The 24,269-nt window shown below is 44.1% G+C and overlaps 1 protein-coding gene and 2 long non-coding RNA genes across 3 annotated transcripts; 1 reads left to right on the top strand and 2 right to left on the bottom strand.

Moving 5' to 3' along the window:
* The first annotated feature begins 1,138 nt into the window (after window positions 1–1,138).
* LOC139052775 (uncharacterized) lies at window positions 1,139–5,921 on the top strand. The gene is made up of 3 exons (XR_011510053.1): window positions 1,139–1,519; window positions 1,589–1,757; window positions 5,750–5,921. It is a non-coding gene; the product is annotated as an uncharacterized lncRNA (long non-coding RNA).
* A 1,116-nt stretch (window positions 5,922–7,037) lies between these two features.
* On the bottom strand, window positions 7,038–15,833 carry LOC139052776 (uncharacterized). The gene is made up of 2 exons (XR_011510054.1): window positions 15,641–15,833; window positions 7,038–9,334 (listed from the first exon to the last, which is right to left on the bottom strand). It is a non-coding gene; the product is annotated as an uncharacterized lncRNA (long non-coding RNA).
* Window positions 15,834–16,593: 760 nt separating this feature from the next.
* Window positions 16,594–22,474, bottom strand: LOC139052756 (uncharacterized). The gene is made up of 2 exons (XM_070529819.1): window positions 22,010–22,474; window positions 16,594–20,452 (listed from the first exon to the last, which is right to left on the bottom strand). Exon 2 carries the CDS (start codon window positions 20,232–20,234, stop codon window positions 19,065–19,067), a length of 1,170 nt encoding a protein of 389 aa, XP_070385920.1. The 5' UTR covers window positions 20,235–20,452; window positions 22,010–22,474; the 3' UTR covers window positions 16,594–19,064.
* Window positions 22,475–24,269: the final 1,795 nt, after the last annotated feature.

Here is a 24,269-nt window from a genome sequence, read left to right as displayed (position 1 = left end):
TTACTTTTCTAACGCAATATTTTATAAATCACAACCAAATCTTTTCTCTAACAGATATCAAAAACGAGGAACTTAGATATGTCTCAAGAGAAAAGAACATTTTATTGCTTATTATTTAGGTTTCACGGGACGGCAGAAAATGGAAATTCAACAAAAAATATCCTTAGCATATTTCAAAGTCTGTTCACTTCGAAACGATTCATTTGAGATCCTGCTTTTGCACTGTGATACCGACTAGAGGAAAATCTAGGGAAGGATAAGCAAAAGAAAAAAGAGAAAGCGCTAAGAAGACTAGTGAAGGGATAGCCACAGTGGAAAAACTCCAAGAGCAATGACCGCTAACAGTCGCAAGCGTTCGTATATAGTCTGCAGTAGTTTTCCTCCGAGCGCAGTCTGCCATCCAAGCGGCTAATTCTCAGCTCCTGGAGCCGAGCGTGGAGCGTCAGGCGTTGAGTGTCCAGCCTCCGTAGATCGAACGAGACGCGTCGGCCTAGAAACGACAGGATGGTTGCTAATGCATTTCGATGACGTTTCAGCGTTTTCAGTGAACCCATATTGTTAGTATTCCCACTATCGCAAGAGTCAAAAGTGTGACCTGGGGTGCGATCGGAGATGGTTGTTCGGCGCGTTCGTTCGGTTACCGGCGAGCGCGATTGGCCTACTCCGCGCCGACGTCGGCAGCCGCGGGGCGCCGCCCCGTTTTTGGTGACGTCAAAATGACGACACGCTCCGGTCAATCATCCGCCCACCGAGCATTTCGTCCGAACGCGACGGGAGTTGAGAAGTTTGGAGCGATCATACGGCTTCGCATGGCGCGTCTGGTGGATTGGATTGGATCCAACAGGCGACCTTTGCGGCTGCAGAATGGCACGTTTGCGAAACGCGTTTGAAGAAATGACAGAAAGTGAATTCCGGCGTCGATTTCTTTCTCGAAACAAATAATTCGTCGGTTGCACAGAGAAATCGACAACATCATCGGTGCCAGCGAGCCACTGGGATGTTGTCGCTGCCTCTTGAAAAGTGCGCCACTCTTCCCGTCGTTTTTTTTTCTTTTTCCTTCTCGCTTTGAGAAGCGTATCCCCGCAGGCCGGCTGTACCCGGTTTAGAGGCAAACCGGATGTGACGTGGGCCAGTGCCGTACTCCCTGCCCCCAGATAGGTACTTGTAAGCCTAGGGAAAGACGCTGCTAGGTGCTGCTGCTAAATCCCTGTGGTTTCTGCCGGCTCACGTAGGTTCGTTCGCGTGGTCTTGTTACGCCTCGCTGGATCGTGTTCACTCATGCCGTCCTTGCGCGGCGTCATTGTCGGCGAGTCAGGTTAAATTCTTTAATAGGTCGCGCCTGCGCCTAATTCAGTCTATTAAAGACTGCACATTCAGTTTTGCTGGCTACAATTCAGTGTGGCTGGCGTGGGCTGTCTCCAGGATGCGCTTCGAGCGTGTCGATTTCGCCGTTCTTTATGTTGGCGGAAATGACCGTGAAAGCAACATGGATCTACAAGAAATATGCAACAACATCAAGGTAAGTCTACTGAAATCACAGAATTTGAAACAATAAGCGCTAATAGTTGTGTTTTCTTTTAAATTTTAGGCCTTGATTGTTCAGCGAGACGGCGCCCGTCGTGCTGGTTTTCAAGGTGCTCTCTCGCTGGCTAGAAGATGCTGATGCGGAACAGAAAACGCAAAAACGTCGCTTGCTCAACCGCAAATTGACGGCTACGCTGAAGCGCATGCCGTGTCTGCGGAATTTGAACCCCGAGGTATGGACCCCTTTTTTCCAGCGGCATGCCGTTACATACCGTCAGGAACACGCTTGGCTTATTTCTGACTCGGTAAAAAAATGTCACTTTTCCTCGCTGCTGAAGAAATGCGGACCGTTTGTCGTAGTTGTCTCCATTACAGGGTGGCATTACTGCGGTGAACAAAGCAAGTGTTGCCGTACATACTGTGCGCACTTCACCCTTTGTTGGGCGGTCGGAAAATATTGGTCCCACTATTCAGGGCAACTTCGCTACTCTGTAGCGGTGAAGTGTAATTTCTACCATTGAACGTTCCTGTGTAGACATGTTTCTGAATCACGTTAAGCACATTTTTTCGTCAATTTCTTTGTCAAACACGCGATAGAGCGGTTGCGCAGATTGTTTACTTCCCTTTCTACAATGTTTGGTTTATTCTGTCGCCGTCCTTCAAACCACCACAGCGGCAAATGGACTCTTTTGATCGAAATTCCGCGTTTTCATAATAGCTGAATTTTGGTGCGGTTAGGTGTCTAAATTTCTCGTGCCCACAGCTACCAAAACAGGTGATCAAATTATTAGATGGCACTGGATATGTGCTGCTTGGCATGTGTCCAAATGGCAACTTGGATTACCTGTTAAGTGCAGCTCAACATGTACCACTGGGTAGACACGTAGAACAAGAGGCAAGAAATTAAGTATACAACAGGAAATTTAAGAAGTCAGCCACAGAGAAGTTGGAAAGTCAGCATCGAAAGCAACCGAGTATGGACAAAAATGAACTAAACGAGACCAGGTCATGCATTGTGTGCAGAGTTATAGAAGTGAACGAGTGGTTGCATTTTACTGAACATTACAAAGGCTTCACTTATAACCGATTTTCACATATGCATGGAATCTGCTAACTTTTCTGTGCAAAACTCTACCGGAAAGGATATATTGCATCCATCGGTGTTAATATATTTCCTAGCATATTTTCTCTTTTTCAGCCATCATACACATCCCCGTTAAATCAAATAGATCACTGTAGATGGCTGCCACAAGCATATTACAAGAACTGTGAATTGGAAGCTGTTAGCTACCTGTAGCATGAAGTCATGCAAGGGTACATGTAGTCTTTGTGTGCACATTGACTTCATGTTTTACTCATTTGAATGGCTCCTATTGCACTCCGGCTGAATAGCAATAACACACAGGCCACTTTACGCTCGAGCTACTCGAAAGCCTGCGAAAGCTGCAGGTACATTCATAAAAGTTCATAAGTACATAGCATTAGTGAAAAAAATTAAAACCTTTTCTGGTACAGCCGTGCGTTGTCGGAAGTGTCTCAATGCATTGCAGTGATTAAACAGGCACATATTGGCTGTACCACTTGGATTTCAGCGTGCACGCGTTGGCTGGATAAAAAATTCTACCATATTTTAACTCCAAACATTTGCTCACGGGTGGAAAAGCGCTGTTTCTGTTGTAAATAGATGTGGCTTGCACACAAGGTATGCTGCATGAACAGAAGGTGCTGCAGCCACATAACCTGACCTTTGATCTTCATTATGCTCACAGATTGAAGGGATGGAACTAAGTGCGTGTCTTTTAAATGCTTGATTTCAGCCAGTTAAATTTGCCAACACGGGGGATTCAAACCACTGGTGTCCATCTGCTGTTGGGCTGGATTCTGAATTTAGTGAGAATACTAACTACTGCGTTCATTGGTGCTGACAGATATCAAGTCAGTTGTAGCTCGGCATTTACTGTATTCCGTTTGTCACCAAAATGCTAGAGAACCACTCGAGATCCTTCGATGTCAGCATCCTCATAATCAGTGGGCACCTCATAAGAAAAATAGGTCAATTTTGGATGGTATCCTTGCAAGTGTGAGAAGGCTAGGCCACAGAAACTCTCGTTTCTGATTTGTGCACTATTCAGCCACGTTAAAATGTGAGGAGCCTAGACATCTAAAAGACGGGGAGCAAGCAAATTGAATGTAGCTACCAAGCAAAAAATGTGGAAGCGTAAGCTGTTGATTTTTTACTCTAAAGGCACGTTCATACTGAAGACGGAGCGGCTAAACCGGGCAAAGCTCTTGGCCAGGCGTATAAAAGCAGGCGTTAAACGAGGCAGCAAGCCCGATCGCTCGCGGACCACTTTTTTCCTGCCCGCCAGAGCTGTCCGCTTTGCTGCAGCCAATTGGAACACCAGACGACGCTGGCGTGTGCGCGATAAGGATGGATGACCGGTGCTACGATGGTGCGGTGGTGCGGGCAGCCAGGCAAGCTGTCCAGTATACAGGGTGTTTCAGCTAACTTGTGCCGAGGCTTTAAAAGAGAAAGACCGAAAGAAACTAGGCCTGCAGTACTCAAATGCAATCAATTCAGTAAACTACCCTTTTGAGCAACTTTAGTACTTACGGCTCATTGAGAGACATCTGCTTTATTTTTTCAAGACAAAAGAAAGTGCACAAAGTCGAAAAAAAGTACCATGCAACTATGCACTTTTTAGCAGTGATGAACAATGCGGCATGCAGACAGGATGTAAAAAATATGCAGTTCCGACACACTGTGAAAATTATGTAAGCAGCTTTCTTTGCTGCTTCTGTTCATTGATGACATTTGGCAGTGATGTGTTAAATGTTACCTTGCATGCACCACTTGTGTTTGTAGTACACAGAGCTCACAGGCAGACGTGCGCTCCGATGCTCAAGGTGGTGTTGTGCACCATCCATATCCTGTGAGAGTAGTGGCACTGTCATTCCCTCACATGGTGCATCGCATGGTGGGTGAGGTAGAGAAATCCGTTCATTGAATCCTTAGGAGAAATAGTTGCTGCCACGTCCTGTGCCCGACAGAGCAGTGCCTGCTGGCCACCCAGGCTTCTGTCACGCAGCATGGCCTCCCAGTGTTGCAGTGTAGGGACATTGAAGTTTTGATGCTGGACCACCACTTGCATACTGTCGTTTTGACGGCGTGGTGCTGTATTGCAGTTTTGCATCTGCACATCCTGTGTCAATTGTTGGCATGGACACACTTGCCGTGTTTATTTTTTTAGAAATAGCATAAACATGCCATACCACACCTTGAACTATCATTATATTTTAGTTTGCCCACAACTGTCACCATGTCTAGTTGTAGTGTTTTTCTTTTAAAGAGACTCCATACGAAAGATGCTTTCTGATGGCATCTTTACCTTCTCGTGTGATCATTCAGCGAGCACAAAGTACTGCAGCTTCTGCAATGCTTTTTTCTATTCCTTCCAGGCACACTACTCTCAATGTATCATTAGCGCTGAAATAGAACACCACCTGTTGCTCAAAGCAGCTTCACTATAGATTCTAATCGGAATAGGCAGACTTGTGGCAGTATACAACTTTCTATAGCCATAAAAGGCAAGCTAGCATAGTGGGGCATCTCAATGCTCGTAAAAGCATTCAACTGCATGTATCTCCAAATAACTAAGCTTAAGCAGACACTGTCAAAATCTGTGCTTGTCACGGTGAGTTGGTGCGGGAACTTGAAGGTGTCGCTTTTCCTTCATTTTTGTGTCTCTTATGTTTTTGCTAAGGCTCTTGCCACAGCAAAGTTGCTCTTGTGGTATTTTAGAAGGGTAATTTACTAATCACCTAGGCGATGTCATTTCCTACATTTGGTTGCACCGTGTGCATCAGTGCAATAAAATGGGTCAAACGGCTTAATACAAGATGTTGCCAGGCCTTTTTGGCACGACACTTGTGGATAACATTTTGGTGTGACTTGGGCGAGACCGAAAGAGAGAAATGTACACATACGAGCACAAAGGCCAGGCACTGTTCCCTTGTGGCCTGCACAACCACTAGAATAGCAGCTAGTCTTATCAATTCATACTGAGTATCACAAAGTGGAACATTGCAAGAACTGTAGCTTGGTTGAGACAAGGCACTTACAGCTGCAGCTGAAACATGTGGTGTGATCATGTACAAGGTTACAATACTCTTCACCCTTTTTGTATTTAAGACTTTTTAAACTTTGCCCACAATTTGATTACAGCTTTCCAGAGTTCCTTGGAAAATCCTCCCATGCACCTGCCATGTACATTGCCCCCGCCCCCTCCTCGATGTGGCATGCAAGATGGCAGCAGCAGCTGTGGAACAGTTGAAGAGGGGAAGAAAGGTCCACATTATAATAGGTTGTATGTAAATAAAACTGATCGAACACAACTGATTCGGCTTTCACTTTTGTCAAGACAATTGTCAGCAAACAAATGGAGTAATTTCAGTAGGGCGATACTTATAGTGCATAGAAATTCTTGGAAGCCTCAACAGCTGTGTTGGTGAGGTGGTTTAGGCAGGGAATGCCAATTCATGAGGGATGGTCATGGCCACCATGTTCAATGTATGTGCAGCATCAATCAGTTCTCTAGACCGAGTGCACTAATATCATGGCAGGCCAGCACTTCGTCGCATGATATATTTTCAAACCTCGCATGCTTTCTTTGGGGCTCTGGGAAAATTAATGAAGCATGAAACTAAAATCGGCATGTTGCAGTTTTCAATACAACCATCACTGCATTTGTCCATTCTTGAAACAAATTTTATTGTACCAAATGCATACAGAATTGTGGAATATCCGAAGTACATTTTGCTTGTTTTGGTCAAGCAGCTGGCAGAACAAAACCACAAAGTTCCAAAGCAGGAAGGTAACACTTCTATTGAAGTACACAACGAGTGCAAAACTTGCCACCAATTAAAAAAAGAAGGGAGCTGCTACACACCATTTCTTGGTTCTTTGACCATTTATTTTCTCTTGTGTGGCTGATGTTTAAAAATCCTTGCTATAGCAAATGCAAAGACATCAAAAATCAACGCACGACAGATATTGGTACTATGGTGTAAAGTAATGAAGATATAATTTTGCATGCACATTATTTCGTCTGAAATAAAGGGATATAGCACAAACGTTGCTCTTCAATCCCAATAAAATATAACTCGTGAGCTACGGATGATTGTTGAGGGCCTCGGATTCTGTAATGTGCAGCTATACTTAAGTACACAAGCATTTTTGGAATCTGCCTCTACCTGGGTGCAGCTTTGTGACCTGGAATGAAAAGCCACAGCCATCGAGATCGAGCTGCTGCAGTGGCGACATCACAGTAAAAGGTAATAGCGAAAAATTAAAACAATAATATGGCCATGCAACTTGCAACAAATCAGACAGGTCACCTGAAGCTTCTATTTCCAATTTTTCTGGTGTTGCATAGAAGGGCAAAAATCTTGAAAAGTGATAGTGTACGACTTTCATGCATAAACAATTGTGCATATCTACTTTTTTTTAACCATGCAGATATTTAGCAAAAAGTTTTGAGCACGGAGAGCCCGGCATTTTTGCAAAGGAGTTTCTAGGTGAGGTGGACACACTATGCTGCTAATAATGCGAGTTTCAGAAAATTAATTTTGAAAAATTCAGTCGCTTCTTTATTAGTAACTTGACGGCAGCCTTCTAAATGGCATATTTGGAGGCAGTCGCATGTGAACGCACAACCTTTCTTTTTCTAAATCTCGAAAATTGCACTTATTTTGAGATATTCATTATAATCAAAACTTGGTGCATCCTCCTCCACATCAGGCGGCAGTGCCCTGTCAAGAAGTGTGGGACAAAGCTTAAATGATAGCCTGACATGGCACACTGACGCACATGCTTGCCAGGCAAAGTGTGTCGTATCAGCAGCTACAATGACTGGCCAAGATGTTTCCATCTGATGAGATAGCGGGACCTTCTTTTCTGCACTCCCAGCACACTCAGTTCCAATATTACCTCGATTTACCAGTGAAATTCAATGATGAATATCTTGAATTAGGTGCAACTTTCAAGATTTGTAAGAAATGAGAGTGCATTAGAGGAATTCCTCTGCAAGAATGCCACATTTTCCGCGCTCATAACTTGAAAACAAGAAAATCTGTATGGTAATAAAAGACACCCTATACGTATACAGTGTGTATTGGCGCATTTCATGCAACCAATATTCAAGCACCTTCTGTCTACAAAGAATTCATAAAGCAAATTTATGCATTAATACTTGAATCAGTTACGAGCACTGGAAATGCAAACACTGTTACGAACCCTGGTCACATGCCAGGCATTGTGTTGCTGCTCTCTGCGTAGGGCCTATGAATAAAAACCACCTTCAACATCGCACAGTAAGCTACTAATTGCTATGTATAGGAAGACTTACAGTTCTTCAAATGCAATTATGACCTAGACATTCTAAAGCTTTTCTAATAATGTACTTTTAGTGAACAAGTCCCCAAAACTTGGAACAACTCTGAAGCTATAATGCCATTATTATCTGAAAGATGCACTACACATTTTTTTAACGCAGTAAGGAAACATTCATAATCGACAATGCCACCATACACATGAGAGTCGTATAATATTGCACTGCGTGCAGCAAGGATAGCACAATCTCGCACAAAAGATTAGTCTCTCCCGCAGCCTTTGAGGCCCCCTTTATTATGTCTCGCTTATGATGCCGTAACATAGTACGAAACCATGATGACGTAACTTATGATCGTGAGTTACTCTTGAAAGAAAGCTTGTGCACACATGCATATTCCTGCATTGTAACTCTGGAGTGCACTTACAGTAAGGACACTGTGAAAAGAAGAAAAATAAGGCCAACAGCAAGAACCTGGCAGTGCAGTGCTATTTGCACCTTCTCGGCTGTTGTCGGTTTAAGTCACCTTTGCTGCAGCAGAGTCGTGTTATGCGGCGAAGCATATTTATCATCATGCAGTGAAGCATATCTGAAGTTAAAGGAGACACTGTCACGGGGCCCCTGCGGGTGCTTATGGTTACCCGACACTAGCTTAAGTACCTATACTGTGACCTCTTCATGCATTTGGACAACACCAATCGCCATGTGAAAACCTCTGTGTTCACTGCTAATCTCGCCAAGAGCCTAAATTGTTCGAAACTACAAATTTCACCAAGTGGCAAACTTGGCAATGCTTCTGGAACCTCATTCTAAAGTACTTTAATACTACCAGGATGCTTCAATGTCAAACTGGATTAACAACCTGGGATGAAATTGCACCAGCTTCTAACTTTCTGAATGTTTGCTTCACCTCCTACATCAGTGAGTAGGCAGTGTTCAATTGGCGCTCCCGCTTCACCAAGCAGACGACCGCTGACGAAAGCACAGTGAAGGCGAATAGTGAGAGCGCAAGCAAACATTCAGAATGCGAGATCTCGCCCTTGGATTTAGAGAAAGGAAGGGTAATTTCATCACCAAGGAACCGAAGTATGCATTCAACAACAAAAGCTTCTGAACGGGCCACTTCCACATCAGCACTGTGGAAAGACTCTGATGAGCTTATCAACCAGCAGAAATTTTCACTCGTGGCAGAAATTTTCACTACCACAATCGCAGGTTTAAAGATATTTGCATGATGACATTTTGGTCCAAAAAGAAGATCCGTTTGAGCGATGGTGTAAGCGTGGTGCCCACTGTTGGCTCGGCTTGCGAAGAGCGACCTGCTGATACCAGACACTTAAGCAGCTCTTCTTGATGTCTGAATCGATGGTGACATGCACTAGGTGTCATTGCTCTTCGAACATGTTGAGCTGTTGTCCTTGCTTCATGAAACATTAAGTAACTACAATTATGACATTGTCAAACAAAAGTGTTGTATTAGAGAATTTTGTAAACCACGAAACAATATCCCTGTACATTATTTGCTATGCAGTCTATGTAGTATAACTATTTTGCACCTCTGGTTGGTGAAAACCAGAGGTGCAAATGGATTTTTGCAATACCAATAGTATTCATATTCGAAAAATATTCGCTTTGCACTTAGGTTTCATTATTCGAATTAGCTTTGAAATTAAAAAATTGATATTTCCACACCCATAGTTTTTACTCAAATACCTGGAGCATAAGTCATTTGAGGACGTAACTTCAGGAATAGCAACAGTATGCCACCAAAGAGTCAACACAATTCAAATTTTTTTTACATTCTTTTGCAATTGTTTCCTAATGTACATTCATTAAAACCATCTTAAGCCTCAATAATTGACTAAACTAAGCTTTGATAACAGCTGCATGCTTGGAACGAACGGTGCATGTTCCAGCCACTCTAGGGTAGCAGTTTAGGGTAAAAAATATCTGTTACTTAGGAATGCCACTTGGTGACCTTGTGCAGAGAAACCCCAGCTGGAGTTTGCCATCTGAAGCTGCTGCGCATAATGGCTAATCACTGGCTTCTTTGGTCTTCTCGATGGCATCTACTTGCTTGAGAAGCTCGACCTCAATGACGTCTGACCACTGGCAGCACATATTTCTGTTTATCACAGATAAAAATTGCCTATGAGCTCTTATTTCGCCCAAAACACAGACTTTTGCCACATTTAAGAAAGCGGCACTCTCCAAGTCAGTGTGGTCAGCATGTCTGGCATGCACTTTCATCTCCTGCGTCAGAGTGGAGTTACTATCCTAAATTAATGTGCTACAGAGATGACAGAGAGGTTGGCAAAGAAGTTATGTGCCCAGACAGAAAGAATGATAATATTTATGTCTACTGCAATTCAAAGCCATCTATTTGAGCACCTTGCACCACCAGAGAAATCCTAATGGCTTCCTTTTCTTCCATCTCATAATGTGGGCGGTAACACCCCATTAAATGGTCCCTAAGATGGTTTTTGTCAACCCTGAGGAAATCTCTCACAGAAAACTTGTACTAGACAGTCTTGATAAGTGTTGTCAGATTACCTTTCAATGTGTCCTTTATCATCACTGTGGTGATCGTAATTTCAATTCATGTGCAGCACTCACACAGTGTGCGCTCCTTGCAGACATCTGTAACTAGTGGCAGTTTACCAGCATACTTGAAGGGAGGAAAAAAGAGCATGGCCACACCAACCACATCACAGCATGTGCATACATCAGATGACATTGTGGAACCTAATTCTATGTCAGCAGGAAATGCATGGCTGCTGTCGCTATTTCGAGTGCAAATATTTGTCCCACGGGTACAGAGAAGTCATTATGGCAACCACATAATCCAGGCAGCTTAGTGCTGGGCAACTGCAATATTTATGAAGCAGCACACTGCATTCAAAGCCAGGCACTGTCACACTTGTCTGGGAAAATCGGTGCTTGTATACACAGGGGCTGGACCATTTCAAACCACAGTCACATTGGAACTCTGTCCACTCTCGTAGGGTGCATTTTCTGTGTAGTGACTGCCACTGCAGGAATAATTTTCTTCGAACTGCACAAACAGAAAATTGTAGCACTGTGCTCTGCAGTGCTTGGTGCAAAGGCAGAACAGCCATGAGCCTTCTCCCATCCACAATTCAGAAATCCGCCAATACATAGATGGCTTACAGTGGCATCTCTACAGGCAGCACACACCACCTATATGCTGCCACTTAGATTGCAACACACTGAGGGTCTCCATGCCTTTATGTAAATGCTCAAATATACTACAGGACAGGATCTTTAGGGAATAAAGGTTGTTTCACGGTCCTCATATCTATGCTATGACAAAGCCAACTCCAACTGCACAGATAGAAATTGCTGTGGAAAATTAAATTTTACAGTTCCATGTACCATATTTTCCATACTGTACTATAGTCTGCAGGATCTAATTTGGGCTGAAAAGCCCCTCTCATTAAGCACCATGGCAAATTTTAGTTATAGGTACATTGGAAGTTGTAAGATGCCGTCAAGGGAGCATTTCCTCAAACAAATATTTCTAATTAGTTCATTATTAAAGGAAATGGAAGAAATTGAAATGTTGCAGTTTCACGCTGCCAGGAGGCGAGTGCTAAAAGTGACGGCACTCAACCCCTTTGCCTCCAAGTGATCTTCCTTCTTCATCTTCCCCCATGACGGAGCCAAGGGTTCACGTCACACTCGCATGACGAGCCGTCTTTTCTTTCCTTTTTTTCTTCTCTTCCTTTTTTGCTGTGGGGCACACATCCAGGGATGGCATTTAACATTGGTTGGCTTACGAAAGTCACGTGCCATGGTTGGTGATATTGCAGGCAGCACGTTTTACATAGAGACATTTGTGCATGTAACCTTGACTCTGGCTGAAGCAGGGCTTCGTTGAGACCATGATGGCTTTTGTTTAAAATTTCAGCTGTTTTCCCACTGTGCATAATTTTGATAATTTGGAGACAGGATTGTTAGTGTGTGATCTATGCACTGCACTTGTCGGTTTGCAACTTCCAATCTTGGTGAGACGCCTTTTCATATAACAAAGTGCAACTGAACTTCCTGAAGGCATTTGCCTCCTATGTTCAAGGGAAGCAGCCCACATCCGCATACCTTATTCACAGATGTCAATTCTTTTTTTGCTGCTGCTCCGTATTAAAGATGGGAACCCAAGACTGTGGAAGTAGCGTGGGCTTGGTGGTCTGGAGCTTACCATTGGTTGTCGGATCGTGCCGCTGACTGCATTTTGCAGCGGCTCATGAGTGCCGAGGGGGCCAGGCAGGAGATACGGCAACAATTCAACGAGTAGCAATGAATGTTTACTTCACATTGTTACGGAGTGGTCAACTCTGCAAGTTTCCCGATGGTGAGCGACAGACATGCTAGTTTGCTCAAAAACTGAAGGCTGAAGTCCATTAGCGAAGACATCCTTTATAGTGTTTGGAATACCCTCGCTCAAGAAAAGGAGAGAGAAAACACTCTGCACGCTGGCAGCTGCCGCTCGATACATGCAAGTGTTCAACGAATTTTCTAACCCCCACTGGCTCAGTAGAAGGAAAGGCACTGACATGCGCACACGCACACAACGCTGGCATCTTCCCTGCCGAGGACGCAGAGAAAGAACGAATGCACACACAAAGCTTAATCGTCCCACTTGCTGAAGGGAGACAACACTGTGGAGACTAAGCAGACATCAGGGTGTTGTGCAAGCCGCGGGTAAGCTGGCGAAAATGCCTGCACAAATGATAAGGTCTTATTGCTATTGGGGCCTCCTAGGCGTTTTCCAACGGTTGCAGGCGGCTCGGCATATCTAAAGGGTCCAGCCTTTCGCTGTTGCTTTGGTGGCGCGACACAAATCGTTGACCACACAGGCCAGTCATAACATCAGTTAGACTAGTTCTTGTGCACGCTCAAGGACACTGAGCTTGAACGACGCCATGAATGCTCTGTCTTTTCAGTCCTATTAGAACTGTTCTTGTATTTTCTGAGTACACGAAGTCGATTATAAATCTCTTGTGCATTTTGCAACGTGGCCTTAAATATCCAAGCACTGAAACGCAGCCACATGATCAGAGTAAGCAGCATTCACTTGCATATCGTGAGTTGCCAGAATAAATTGAAAATATTGTGCTGCGACTATCATTACTGCATCATGAAGCAACCAGAAATGACAGTACCATGCTTCACAATGAGACTTTCATTTCTCCCCTGGTGCGCTTGTACTTCTCTGGTCCCCTTTCCACTGTGTAGAGCTCCCAGAAAAGCTTTTCTCAGGACAGGGGACCATACTGTGCGCTCAACCAGGTGGCACCCATCACCACAACATTGCCCCAATCAGTCTCACCTTGTCATCTCTCGTCCTGTCCAGTGACGTTCTTCACATTTCAAGGATGAAGGTTTAGCACTGTGCTTCCGATGACTCTTTAGAGCTCTGGGACAGTGCTTCCGCTGCCAGGGATAATGCTACAGAACAGCGAGTCCACTGACGCAGGTACGCGATGTTTGAAGAGACAAAGACAAAACCTTGTGCAGGCTGTCCGACATGCATATACATCTTTTTCTGCGCCTCTTTCTAAGCAACAATGCTTTCACTGGTGAACAGGAAGGCAGCCTTTGTTTCTTTTTTTCATTATCGTTTCTCAGTTTTACAAGGCCATAAAAAAAATAAGGAAAACAGAAAAGATTGCGAACCAGCCCTGCAATTTTCTTGTATTGGAAACGAATATGTGCAAACAGAGGATGCCAAATGAAATGAACAGCCAGGTGCAACAACAAGTGACATCATTCAGGTGGTGCAGGCGGTTTGGGAGGCCCATAAAATGCCTTAATAATGGGATTTATTTGAGCGTGAACATGGTGAGAAGGCTGCTTCTGCCTTGCAGTGGTGTAAAGACTGCTGCATGTCTGGAGGTTAAATGCTCATCATTCTATCATACATGGAAGTATTCCGACTATTTAGTGGAGGCATGGGAAAGCCACTCAAGCCTACATTAGCAAAATGTGTGGTATTGATTACAGCGAACGCACTCCCTCCATGTTCATGCAACCGAATGTAAACATACTGAAAGCTGAGGTGTGCCTGACGAGTGTAGCATTGTGATGCTTGCCAACAGCCCATAGGACAGGAAAGGCAAATCCCTGTGCACGCATAGTGAATTCGTCACTACTGTGCATGCTCATTTCGGCAAACTGGCATAACAGATGTATTGCGAGTGCAATATGTGACTGTAAAGCATGTGGCGCGTCTTTGTCACCATAGCTTGAGCTTGGTGAGAATCAAGTGGTTTGATAAATGTACAACAGAGTCAGCAATGGTGGGACAGTTCTTAGAAACTTTACAGCATGCCCGTCTGCCTCTACAATGTAAAAAAAAAAATTGGCTTTGGTCCAAGAGCCAGATCTTTCTGATCGGGCAACATTCATGCACCAGCTTTGTCAGTTTTTTTATGCTCCCAATACTTGTGCTGAGGTTGTGAGAAAGGCCTGGAGAGAGTATACAATTAGAGAATCATGTACCTCTTACATTGTGGATGTCCTGGAATTGTGCTAACGCATGAACACCACCACGTCTCAAAATGATCGAATGCGACATATTAAAGGCACAAGCACTGTTACCTTATATGCCCTTGGTATGCAGAACCCCAGCACCTTCACCACTTCTAAGGAACCGCTTTATTCTTGCCGAGCTAGAGCTATGGCGAGGAAGAAGCGACACACTACGTACGGATGAGGAAGATGAAGGAAAGCCACATTGCGCTCACAATATCGCTAACGTGGTAGTTTCCCAAAGGAAGCGGTCACACCACTGCGTATAAAGTGTATGCACAGGGATACTCATGTCTTCCCTGTCCAAGGGATTGGTGGCAAGCACCACAGAGCAGCACTGGTCAGGTGCATTCCAGTTAAATTCTTAAGAATTGAGAAAAGGCCGATTCCACACAAAGCAACGACCTGACACCCTTGCCAACAAATATGTTGAACTGGCATTGAGTTTCAGGTATTTGCGGCCACACATAGGTAAACCAATGGGCAAGGTTCTGACTGGTGTTGTAGAAGTCGCGGGGCGCTTTTTTCGTTGCGACGATAGATCGGATTCATTTACAAGTACTGCTCCAGGAGGGCACATGTAACCGGCAAACAGAGGCCTCAGGAGAGCATTAGATTATAATCAAGGAGGCGGCAGGGTACCCAAGGGGTAGCGGAGGGATCAAAACTGGAAGCAGGGCGGTCCCAAACTGGAAGCAGGTTATGTTGCCCCAACCCACGGACCACCCCGACTCCTGCTTTTTTGTCTGCGAAAGCGGACAGCTGATCTTAAAATGCGTCAGTAAATTCGGGAAGTACGACTTACACACAGCCTACGGGCATTATAGATATACTACTAGCACGCGCAGGCCTCGGCGAGCCCCAACCCATGGACCAGTCCGGGTTCTAGCTCTGGTGTCCCCGTTACCGATTTGGTGTCCTGGAGACGCCGCTAATAATATGAAATAGTGACACGTTGTTACTAGTAAAAAAACACGATTTAAGCCGCTAACGCTACGTTCAGCACTGCCGCGCCCAACAACTTCTGCAACGCCTGTGAGAACTTCGCCAATCAATGGTTGTTCTTGGCAATACTTCGAACTTGTGAATTTTGTGTACCGTTCATGCTTAACTTTGTAGTGCACTGTGGCTTAATGAAGCACTACGCTTGCGTGTGGCATACGTACACATCTTACCTGATAGACGGTGAACGGGGTCTTGTACATATATCCGCTGAAGAAGAAAAGACTACACTTTCACATGTGTTAAAACACATGCCAAACTTGAAAAAACAGACGTACAATGAACCTCCACACGTTAAAATAGCAAAAGAATCACTTAAAAGGCGAAAACTATTGAAAACTTTGCAAGCGCCACGGCATGCGCAAATCCGCCATTGCTGCTGATATTGATGTTGATGAGGCTGTCCCCTTGCGATCGAGTCGGCAAGCGCGCGTTTCTTTATTCTATGGAAGCGCAATTGGCGCAATGTAGCCAAAATAAGTAATTATAAAAAACTGCATCAACTCCAAATACACACACGCAAAAGAAAATAGTCGGGATTCTCTATAGCGACGTTTCCAACCCCTTGACTGATATTTCATACAGCTCGTTGCATTAATTAAAATACCTGCAGTGCATTGTTTTCATAACGCGCAAAAAAAAAAATGTGCGCTTAAGTTTACCCGCACAAACACGCGGCGCAAATTCGTAGAACGCCACCAGTGCAGCCCCCACCGTCCAAGAATATATATAAAAAACTAGTCAATAATAATAGCATATAATTATAACGTGAGCGTCGGTGCAATCAATGGAGAATTCGATTTTATTTGTTATAGAAAATCAAATGCAATGCAGTAAACAATGGATAGAATTCAGCATACGGCTTCCTGGAGTCTAAAAAAAAATCTGCCTTGAAACTTGACATGGTGACGACGCAAATTGTGGGTATACAATTGAAAATAATTGCTATAATGTGTTCGCGTATGAGTAAGCTTCTCAAAAGGAGTTTCAAGTGTTTCCATGGTATGGCAAGCTTATATCTTGATTCATAAAGTTTTTTTTTTATTCATATTGGTCAATTATGTTTAAAAAGAGAATTGCAAATTTCAATGGTTTTGTTTTTTACCGGGGGAACACAGAGTTGAGCCACTGTTTTGAAACAAACTTTTATTTAAAGGCAGTTACAAGTAACGCCGACACCCTCACTCATGACAAAACAACTTTCACTTGCTGTGTCCAGACACTTGGTTCAAGTTGCATGTAATGCTTCATCTCCAAGCTTTGCGTGGTTTCTTAAAGGCATTGTGAAATCTACACGGTGTTTTTATTTTACACCTCCTCATCTCACAGCACAAGATCTGAAATGCGTGATTAAGAAGAATCAGGCCAGCACATATTCACAGAAACGAACTCTTCACAGTGCAGTTGACAAGTGCAAAAATTACAGCAGAAACTGTCAGTCACATGATATGAGCAAAACATAACTGTTCTTTTTGCGGGAAAGCCTCAGTCCCATGCCGACATTAACCCATATGGTGGTCATCACTGGCAATGTTTGAAAGATTTTCATAAATTAGAGACTGAATGTCTGGAGTGTTTATCATAAGGGAAGTAGAAACTCACACGTCTTCTAAACAGCACTTTGCAGTGCTAAATGTATGTTGGCTATTGATAGTAATAAATAGTATGACTGTTACAACTGTTAAACAAGACAAAAGCTCACAGGAATATGAAGGCTTGAAGTGATAAACAGTGTTTGGAGGGGGAATGTAGCTGTAATGAACCTTTTGACAAAGATTTGTCTTCGTCAGTGCTGCAATTAAGTTCTGCACAGCAATCTTTATGCACGCTTAGCTCACTTTCCCACACCGTCAATGTAGGATGAAGAGGAGAATAAGATAGTGCGTACAATGAAGTTGAAGTGTAGAAAAGAAATGGGGAGACAGTGAAAGAGAAGGTAGGAGCATTGTTGTAGATTATTCTTCCAAGGTTGCTCTTCCAAAAGAAAAAAAGAAAAAAATATTAAATGTGTAAGGAAGCATTGCCAATTATTATTCTGCCACCATAAGCACCATAAAGGATGCAATATAAAACTGATCTGATATGTAGAGTGGCCTAAAGCTTTCTGCATAGTTTTTACTATCATTATGACACTGTCTGCTGCAGCCAAATATGCAGAAGTTTTCATTGAGTGCACATGACCAGAGCAACTTATCCAGACTGCACACAACACCACTGCATATACCCTCTATTTTGGTAATCTGAAAAATAAAAGTTTATTCAAATGGGCAATAAAGAACATCAGATGGAACACAACATCTAGATCGAATTATGAGGCATGCCACAGTGCGGGACTCAGTATTATTTTGACCACCTTGGGTTCTGTGATGTGCACTTGAATTCAACTACACGCTTTTTTTTTTTTCATTTCACCACCACTGAAATGCAGCCACCTTTGCTGGGATTGAACCCGCAGGCTTGAGCTCAGCAGTGCAACAACATGACTACTGCGCTACTGAGTGTTTACACAAATTTATAAGTAGCAAAACACATTGGAGGCTTTTGCACACTGAAACACTACACACCGTCCAATGCGCTTCCTATGTACAGACATACTTACCAGCGGCTCATATGACAAGCATGGAGGCGTGCTCTAACACACTACAATCCAACAGCTGCCACATACCAGAGATAACCACTGGGTCTGTACCTATTTTCACAGAACACTTACCAGCAGCTCATACAACAAGCATGGAGGCATCTCTCGTGCTCTAACACACATACCATCCAGCTGTGACATATGGCTGCACACCACAGACAAAAACAGACGGGCTAATCATCAGAGACCACATGTCATGATTTGTTTATATGCGAGCCCTCAACCTGCTTCTATAAGGCATGACAGCACAGCACTACTGCACCACTTCTCTCTTCCTAACTGCACTGGAGGCTTGTTACCAGTAATCGTGCCCTGCTGACGTGGTTATCTCTTCAGTTTCTATGTTGCTGTCCCTAAGCTGTTATTTAAGGACTTCCTTTTGAGCTTCAGTGGGCCTTGAAAGGCTAGATGATGGCTGCGACAATCTAGGGTTTTTTGTAGAGTGAAATCTTAACAGGTGCACAACTTTTTTGTTGGCTGGTTCATATGAATGGTCTGGCATCTTTCTTTTTGGGTCACTTTCACTTTCCACAAGCATGAAAACTGGCTAAAACAAATTGTTTGCCTTCTCAGCCACACCCTCAGAGACTTCACCATCTGATATTGCCTGTCTGACTGAGTCCATTTTTGCTCTTAAGAGTGTTGAGCTTGACACTGCTTTGGCTGCTTCCAGCTTTGTTATACTCCGTACAATGTGCAATGCCCGACTTGCCTCACATGCTTCTTTGGGTGAGCTCTCATGGGCCTTGTTGCTGCTAGTTGGATTAGCGATGACCGCACAGTGACTGTGCTTGCACACACACTGCGCATTCCTTGCACCTCAAAGGACAGCAAGCACCATCTTTCACTTTTGACACTTTGTATGAGAGCCCTTTAATAGACTGAGATGGCACAGTCCATATGCCATCTTCATTTATTTTGGCACAAGCTGCCATTTCACTGCCAGACCTGTGGTTTTTCTAAATTGTTCTCCGCTCCTTACCCTTTGCCCCTTTCATCATCTGGCTAGCCCTTTTCATTAAAAAATGATTTGTCAAGTCCATGAGGGCAGAAATTAGTTTGTCACCATGCTTATTCTGTTTTCTCTCCAGCATAGTACGCTTTAACGTCCTGTGCTTGCTCTCAAGGTGCATGTTAGTGTTGACAGCTGCTCTAGTCCTAAAGCGATAGGCCCACTCTTGCGGCCTAACTGCATAGTGGTCTTTGAAGTACTTGAGGAAGTCCCTCAGTTTTTCTTCCTCACTAGAAAGGAATTGCTTAAAATAATCTTCAAATGCCTTTTCCACGAGGAACTCTAAGAGTAGCCACACACTATGGTAAACATGTGGCCTTAGCTGTCTCTCTACACACTCGAGTGTCTTCTTACGCCAATTGTTATCCACATGCCAGGCACAGAGAAGTTTCTGTTTTGCGGCACCCATGACCCTGGACCATGCTTTGTAGAATTGCGAGGCATCATCAGATATCAATGTCTTAGCGGCCACTTTTTTGGCCATGGCCGACTCCAGATATTTGAAGAATGCTGTCAAAGTTTGCTCGTTCATGTGGTTGCAGATGAAATAAGCTATAGCTACAACTGATGCTACTTTATCTAGCACCAGAAGCGTGGTCAGGTCAAACAGGTACTCTATAGTACCATGTGTGGAGTCAAGACATACAGTCCCTGCAGGGCCCAATTTTTCTAGTAGCTCCTTCTGAGGCTCTGTCATCAGAACAAGAGAAAAGTCTGCTGAAGAAAATGTACCACTTGGGTCCACTGCACCTTGTGCCTTGTACAGGCGGACAAGTGTTTCACCTTTTTCTTTCATCACAAGCACCCACATGTCTACACTGACAGCGTCATTAGTGTGACAACGTTCAGGAGCAGCAATGTTAAACTGCCGTTTGATGTTATGCAGGGTTGAGCACTCTGCCAAGTGCACTGGCCTCAGCTTGGATGCCACAGATGTTCTTATTCGCTTTAGAATGGTTTTCATGGGCACACCCCTTTCTAGGTTCTCTGCTACGCTGGCCTTTTCGTTGTCACTCATTCCCAAGTGCTGAATTTCTGGTTTATGACCATAATGGTTTCTTTGATACCTGACTTTTATGGTGGTGCTTTCAGGTGTCGGACTCTGAGTGTTGTCCATTGTGATGGTAATAAATGAAAGACATATCTTACCAGACCTACAGCTCCCCTGACTTTTCTCCCGACGGTCACTATGACCTTCCCTTTTCCTTGCCTCGCCTGATCTATTACAGTAATAGTGGATCCTTGTCTCTCCACTGGCCAGCTTTTTGGGGTCCCTGGGCAAAATGAACCAGCAGTTTTGGCTACCCTCTTCTTCTGCTTTCCATTCATGAAATTCTGTAATAAAAGCACAAAATAGCATTTGATGGTGACAAGTACTTTGGGGAGAGAGATGCAAACAAAAATAATCACTTTGAAGGCTTTGGACACGGGCTAACGTAGCATTTATTTTACTCCCTCACCTTCAACTCGACTGTGTCATGAGGTCACCCTTGATATTGCTCAAATTTCTGTTAAAATTGAATTTCAAATATGCAATGCGCAATAACTTCAAAAAATTTATCATATTAGTTTTGTTTTAATAAGAAACAAGTATGAAACTTAAGCATGATCTATGCTCACTCCTTCCTCAATATTGAATCAGACTGTACATTCACAGCAATGCTGTTATGATAAGACAAAGACGAACTGAGAGCACGTGGTGCAAGTTACGCCCCAGAACAGTGTGAATCCCTTCCCTCAGTTTCTTCTTGAAAAGCTCCTTCTTTTCAAGAAGAGCTTGAATTTTTACTGTAGATAGGGGCTTGGCGAGGGAGTGTTCCATGGTCACGCGGTTATGATCTGGCTTGGGCATGCGCCTGGTTCGAAGAGGCAGCATTATGTGTGATTTCAATAAACCAGTTGCTAGTCTGCGTTCGTCCTGTCTTCTTCTACGTTGGTGTCTTTTCCCAAGTGCAGTTTAAGTTCACAAAAAGATGTCTTACCAAGTAGCCTCCTAACACACTCTTCTTAAAGAAAAAAGGATTGCGCGTGCGTCAAATTTGGCTCTATTTTATGAAATCTACAACCAGAGTCCTTCAATTGAAGGATTGTGGTACTACTAAAGAATTTTCCCAAAGTGCGCCGGGAGACCAAGCCGCTGACAGCCGCAATTGCAAGTGTATTGCGGTCGGCACTGAGGCGAATACTGTACCACGCACGCAAGTAGCGCAAAGCAACGTGAGAACGCAGTGCAAATCCCTCCTCTCGTTTAAGAAAAAAAAAAGAAGGGGGGGGGGGAGTAGGGTGCGCGAGCGTCACATTTCGCTCTATTCTATGAAATGTACTACTAAAGAGTTTGCCAACAATACGCTGGGAAACCATCCCGGCGACATCCGCAAATTCAAGTATGGTCCCGGTTCTGCGTCTCTGCCGCATTGCAACGTGCATTGAGGCGAAGACTAGGCCACGCACGCATGTGGCACAGAGCAACGTCAGAACGCAGAACAGCTTACTCCTGTCGCTTAAAAAAAAGAAAAAAAGATGTGCAAACGTCAAATTTCACTCCACTTGCTGGGCAGGAAAGCAGACCATGCCAAACGTATGTCATGTAGCGCATCGCTGGGAGCGCGCACACATGACTATACTATATATAGATAGATAAACAGACAAATTAAATTTAACGAGGATACAAACTTCAACATACCCCAAGGAAATAAATTAGGCACGTGCGCAAAAGATACTCTTCGCGAAACAGATGGAGAAAGAAAAAACAAAGGCCCGCAAGGTATAAACAACTGCTTTTGGAGGCACACTGCGCAACAAGAAATTTAAAAAAGTCCGACATATAATATTGCGTTTAAACGTCATTTGCTTACGATGACTGAGAATAAACTTAATAAAACTGTTCCTCACCCTTATTGTTCCGGAACACAGGTGCACGTAGTCAGCCTCGAAGTTGTGCGCAGCGATCTGGTGCACCGAATACTTCTCCATTGTAGGCAGGGAAGTGCCACATACGTCGCATTTCATCAATTTCTTGACATCCACGGCCATTCTGTGAACGTTCCTGATGTGTTGCAGCATGTTCTTCCTCTGCATGAATAGTTGGCTGCAAAATTCGCAGCGACGATCGTCATCGCCGATGGCAGCTCGATCACAGACGTGCGCCATTCCGAAGCGGAGAGACGGCGTTTAGAAGCACGTGGTTTCTGCGTCATTGCACGCGCTAGGATTGTTGTATATTCCGGCAGTAATACAGGGAAGAAACCTCCCCAATCACGTGACACACTAGGTATTCAGTGGCCTCATAGGGACAGTTGGAAACCAACTTAGGGAACCAACATCCGGGAACGCAGGGTCACGTGGATGCTGCCTTCTATTGTTCACCGGCCTCAGCCGGCCTGCGGGGAAACGCATGTCTCGCTTTGCGCGACACCACCTAGGGATGACGCAAAGAACCTTGTAGTTATAAATTGCAGTAGTCACACGTACTACTATTTGAAAACGTGTTTGGGCTTGAGAAGAAAAATACATTTTTTTAGATAAAGATTTAATTCATTTGGAAGACGAGAAACATTTGGTTTTGTAGTATACTGCTTGCAAGCAGACGACAAACGACGGAAGTAAACTTCCGGGGAGGTCACCGCTTCCTGATTGGCTGCTCTCTCCGCCCCGCTGTCACAAATTTTGCATACTGCAACTTTGTGACGTTGCAGCAACTGAACAGAACGCGCAGCGAACAAAATATCTCCGATCGCGCACCTGTTCTTTCAGTTGCACGTTGTCACGACAACGGAATTGTAATTCACAGCGCCCGCCTGTAAGAAATACGCAATGAAGTATGGCCGAGGACGAAATAATTGCTAAGAATGGTATTGAGGAGGCGTTTATTACCATGAACTGGGAGCGCCTATACCACTGCAAAGGACGGATGTTGGGTGGTGACTGTAATCGTTTGCTCGCCACATGACATATCTACACTGCAATTCAACTGGTTTTACCAACGTCCTCTTGTATTCTCTAAACCCTTAATTGGGACTTCGCCTGCCACTAGGACTCTTTGCCTTTCTTCTCTTGATGTACCTCGCCCCTTTCGCAACGTGGTAAGATTTGCTTCACCCGGTGCGACATTTTCTTGATTAGTTAATGAAATAAATAAATAAATAGTTACTACTAATTATGTCATTATTAATTAGTTATGCAATAAATGTATTTATTGCTGCAGAAAATAGCGCCTCTTCATCTCCGTAGTTACCCTCTCTCAGGTGGACTCTGTATATTTGTGGCAACGCCGCGACAAACCTAGGCCTCAGTTTTGCACAGAGAAACGGGATTTATGATCTTTAATGAAAGTACGAATTACTTGGTGTGAACTAATGTTACAGGTCATATCCATAGTCAAACAATGTACATGCAGAGTGTCTCACGTGAACTGATATCTATTTGTGAATGCTTCACCGCTTCAACATACCACCAATTGTTACATTATCTTATTTAGTGGTTACGGCTCCGAAATTTGTTGGAGACGTCAGAGTCGTACGCAATCATCAACTGAACCGTTGCCAGATGGGAAGAGGACTTGGCACCTTCAACTGCTGCGCTTTTGGCATAGAGAAAGAAATTCAGCATGAGGGGACACTCTTCAAAAACTGGCAACAGGAAACACGTCACGCCTAGTTTCAACAACATCCGTTAGTTGACGCGAGCATCAGAAAAAAAGAATGTGAAATAAACTTCCAGACAACGATTTTTTTTTATTCGTTCCCACTAAAAGTGAAAAAGTTTTGCGTGTAAATGAACTTATAGTTTGCAACTTTTTGTTGCGTTGCCTAGCAACAAGCTAGCGGCACGCCAGACGCGCATGCATACGTCATGCGCCAGACAAGCCGCAGGAGTGAGCGAGGATGGTCGTACGTCCGAAGCTCGCGTGCTCGGTGACCCGTTTGTTTTGGATATAGCCCATTTTATTGGGCTCCCGGCCTTCTATATACTTCTCTTGCGTGTCGTCTGCATTTGGACACGGCACCGCTGCACTACTGGACTACGGCAAGGTGAGAAATTGTGTTTGACAGTGTGCGGCTCATTTGAATCACATTTGGGCTTAGTTCGAGTGGCGCAGTTAGCGAAAAACAGCACCGCCGTCCTGGCGCAGTTAAATTGAGTTAATGCCTCG

The sequence above is a fragment of the Dermacentor albipictus genome, unplaced genomic scaffold (genome assembly GCF_038994185.2).
Source record: "Dermacentor albipictus isolate Rhodes 1998 colony unplaced genomic scaffold, USDA_Dalb.pri_finalv2 scaffold_33, whole genome shotgun sequence".
Classification (NCBI taxonomy): domain Eukaryota; kingdom Metazoa; phylum Arthropoda; class Arachnida; order Ixodida; family Ixodidae; genus Dermacentor; species Dermacentor albipictus.
The sequence above is the reverse complement of the archived record's forward strand: the minus strand, read 5'-3'. Positions and strand labels throughout refer to the sequence as shown.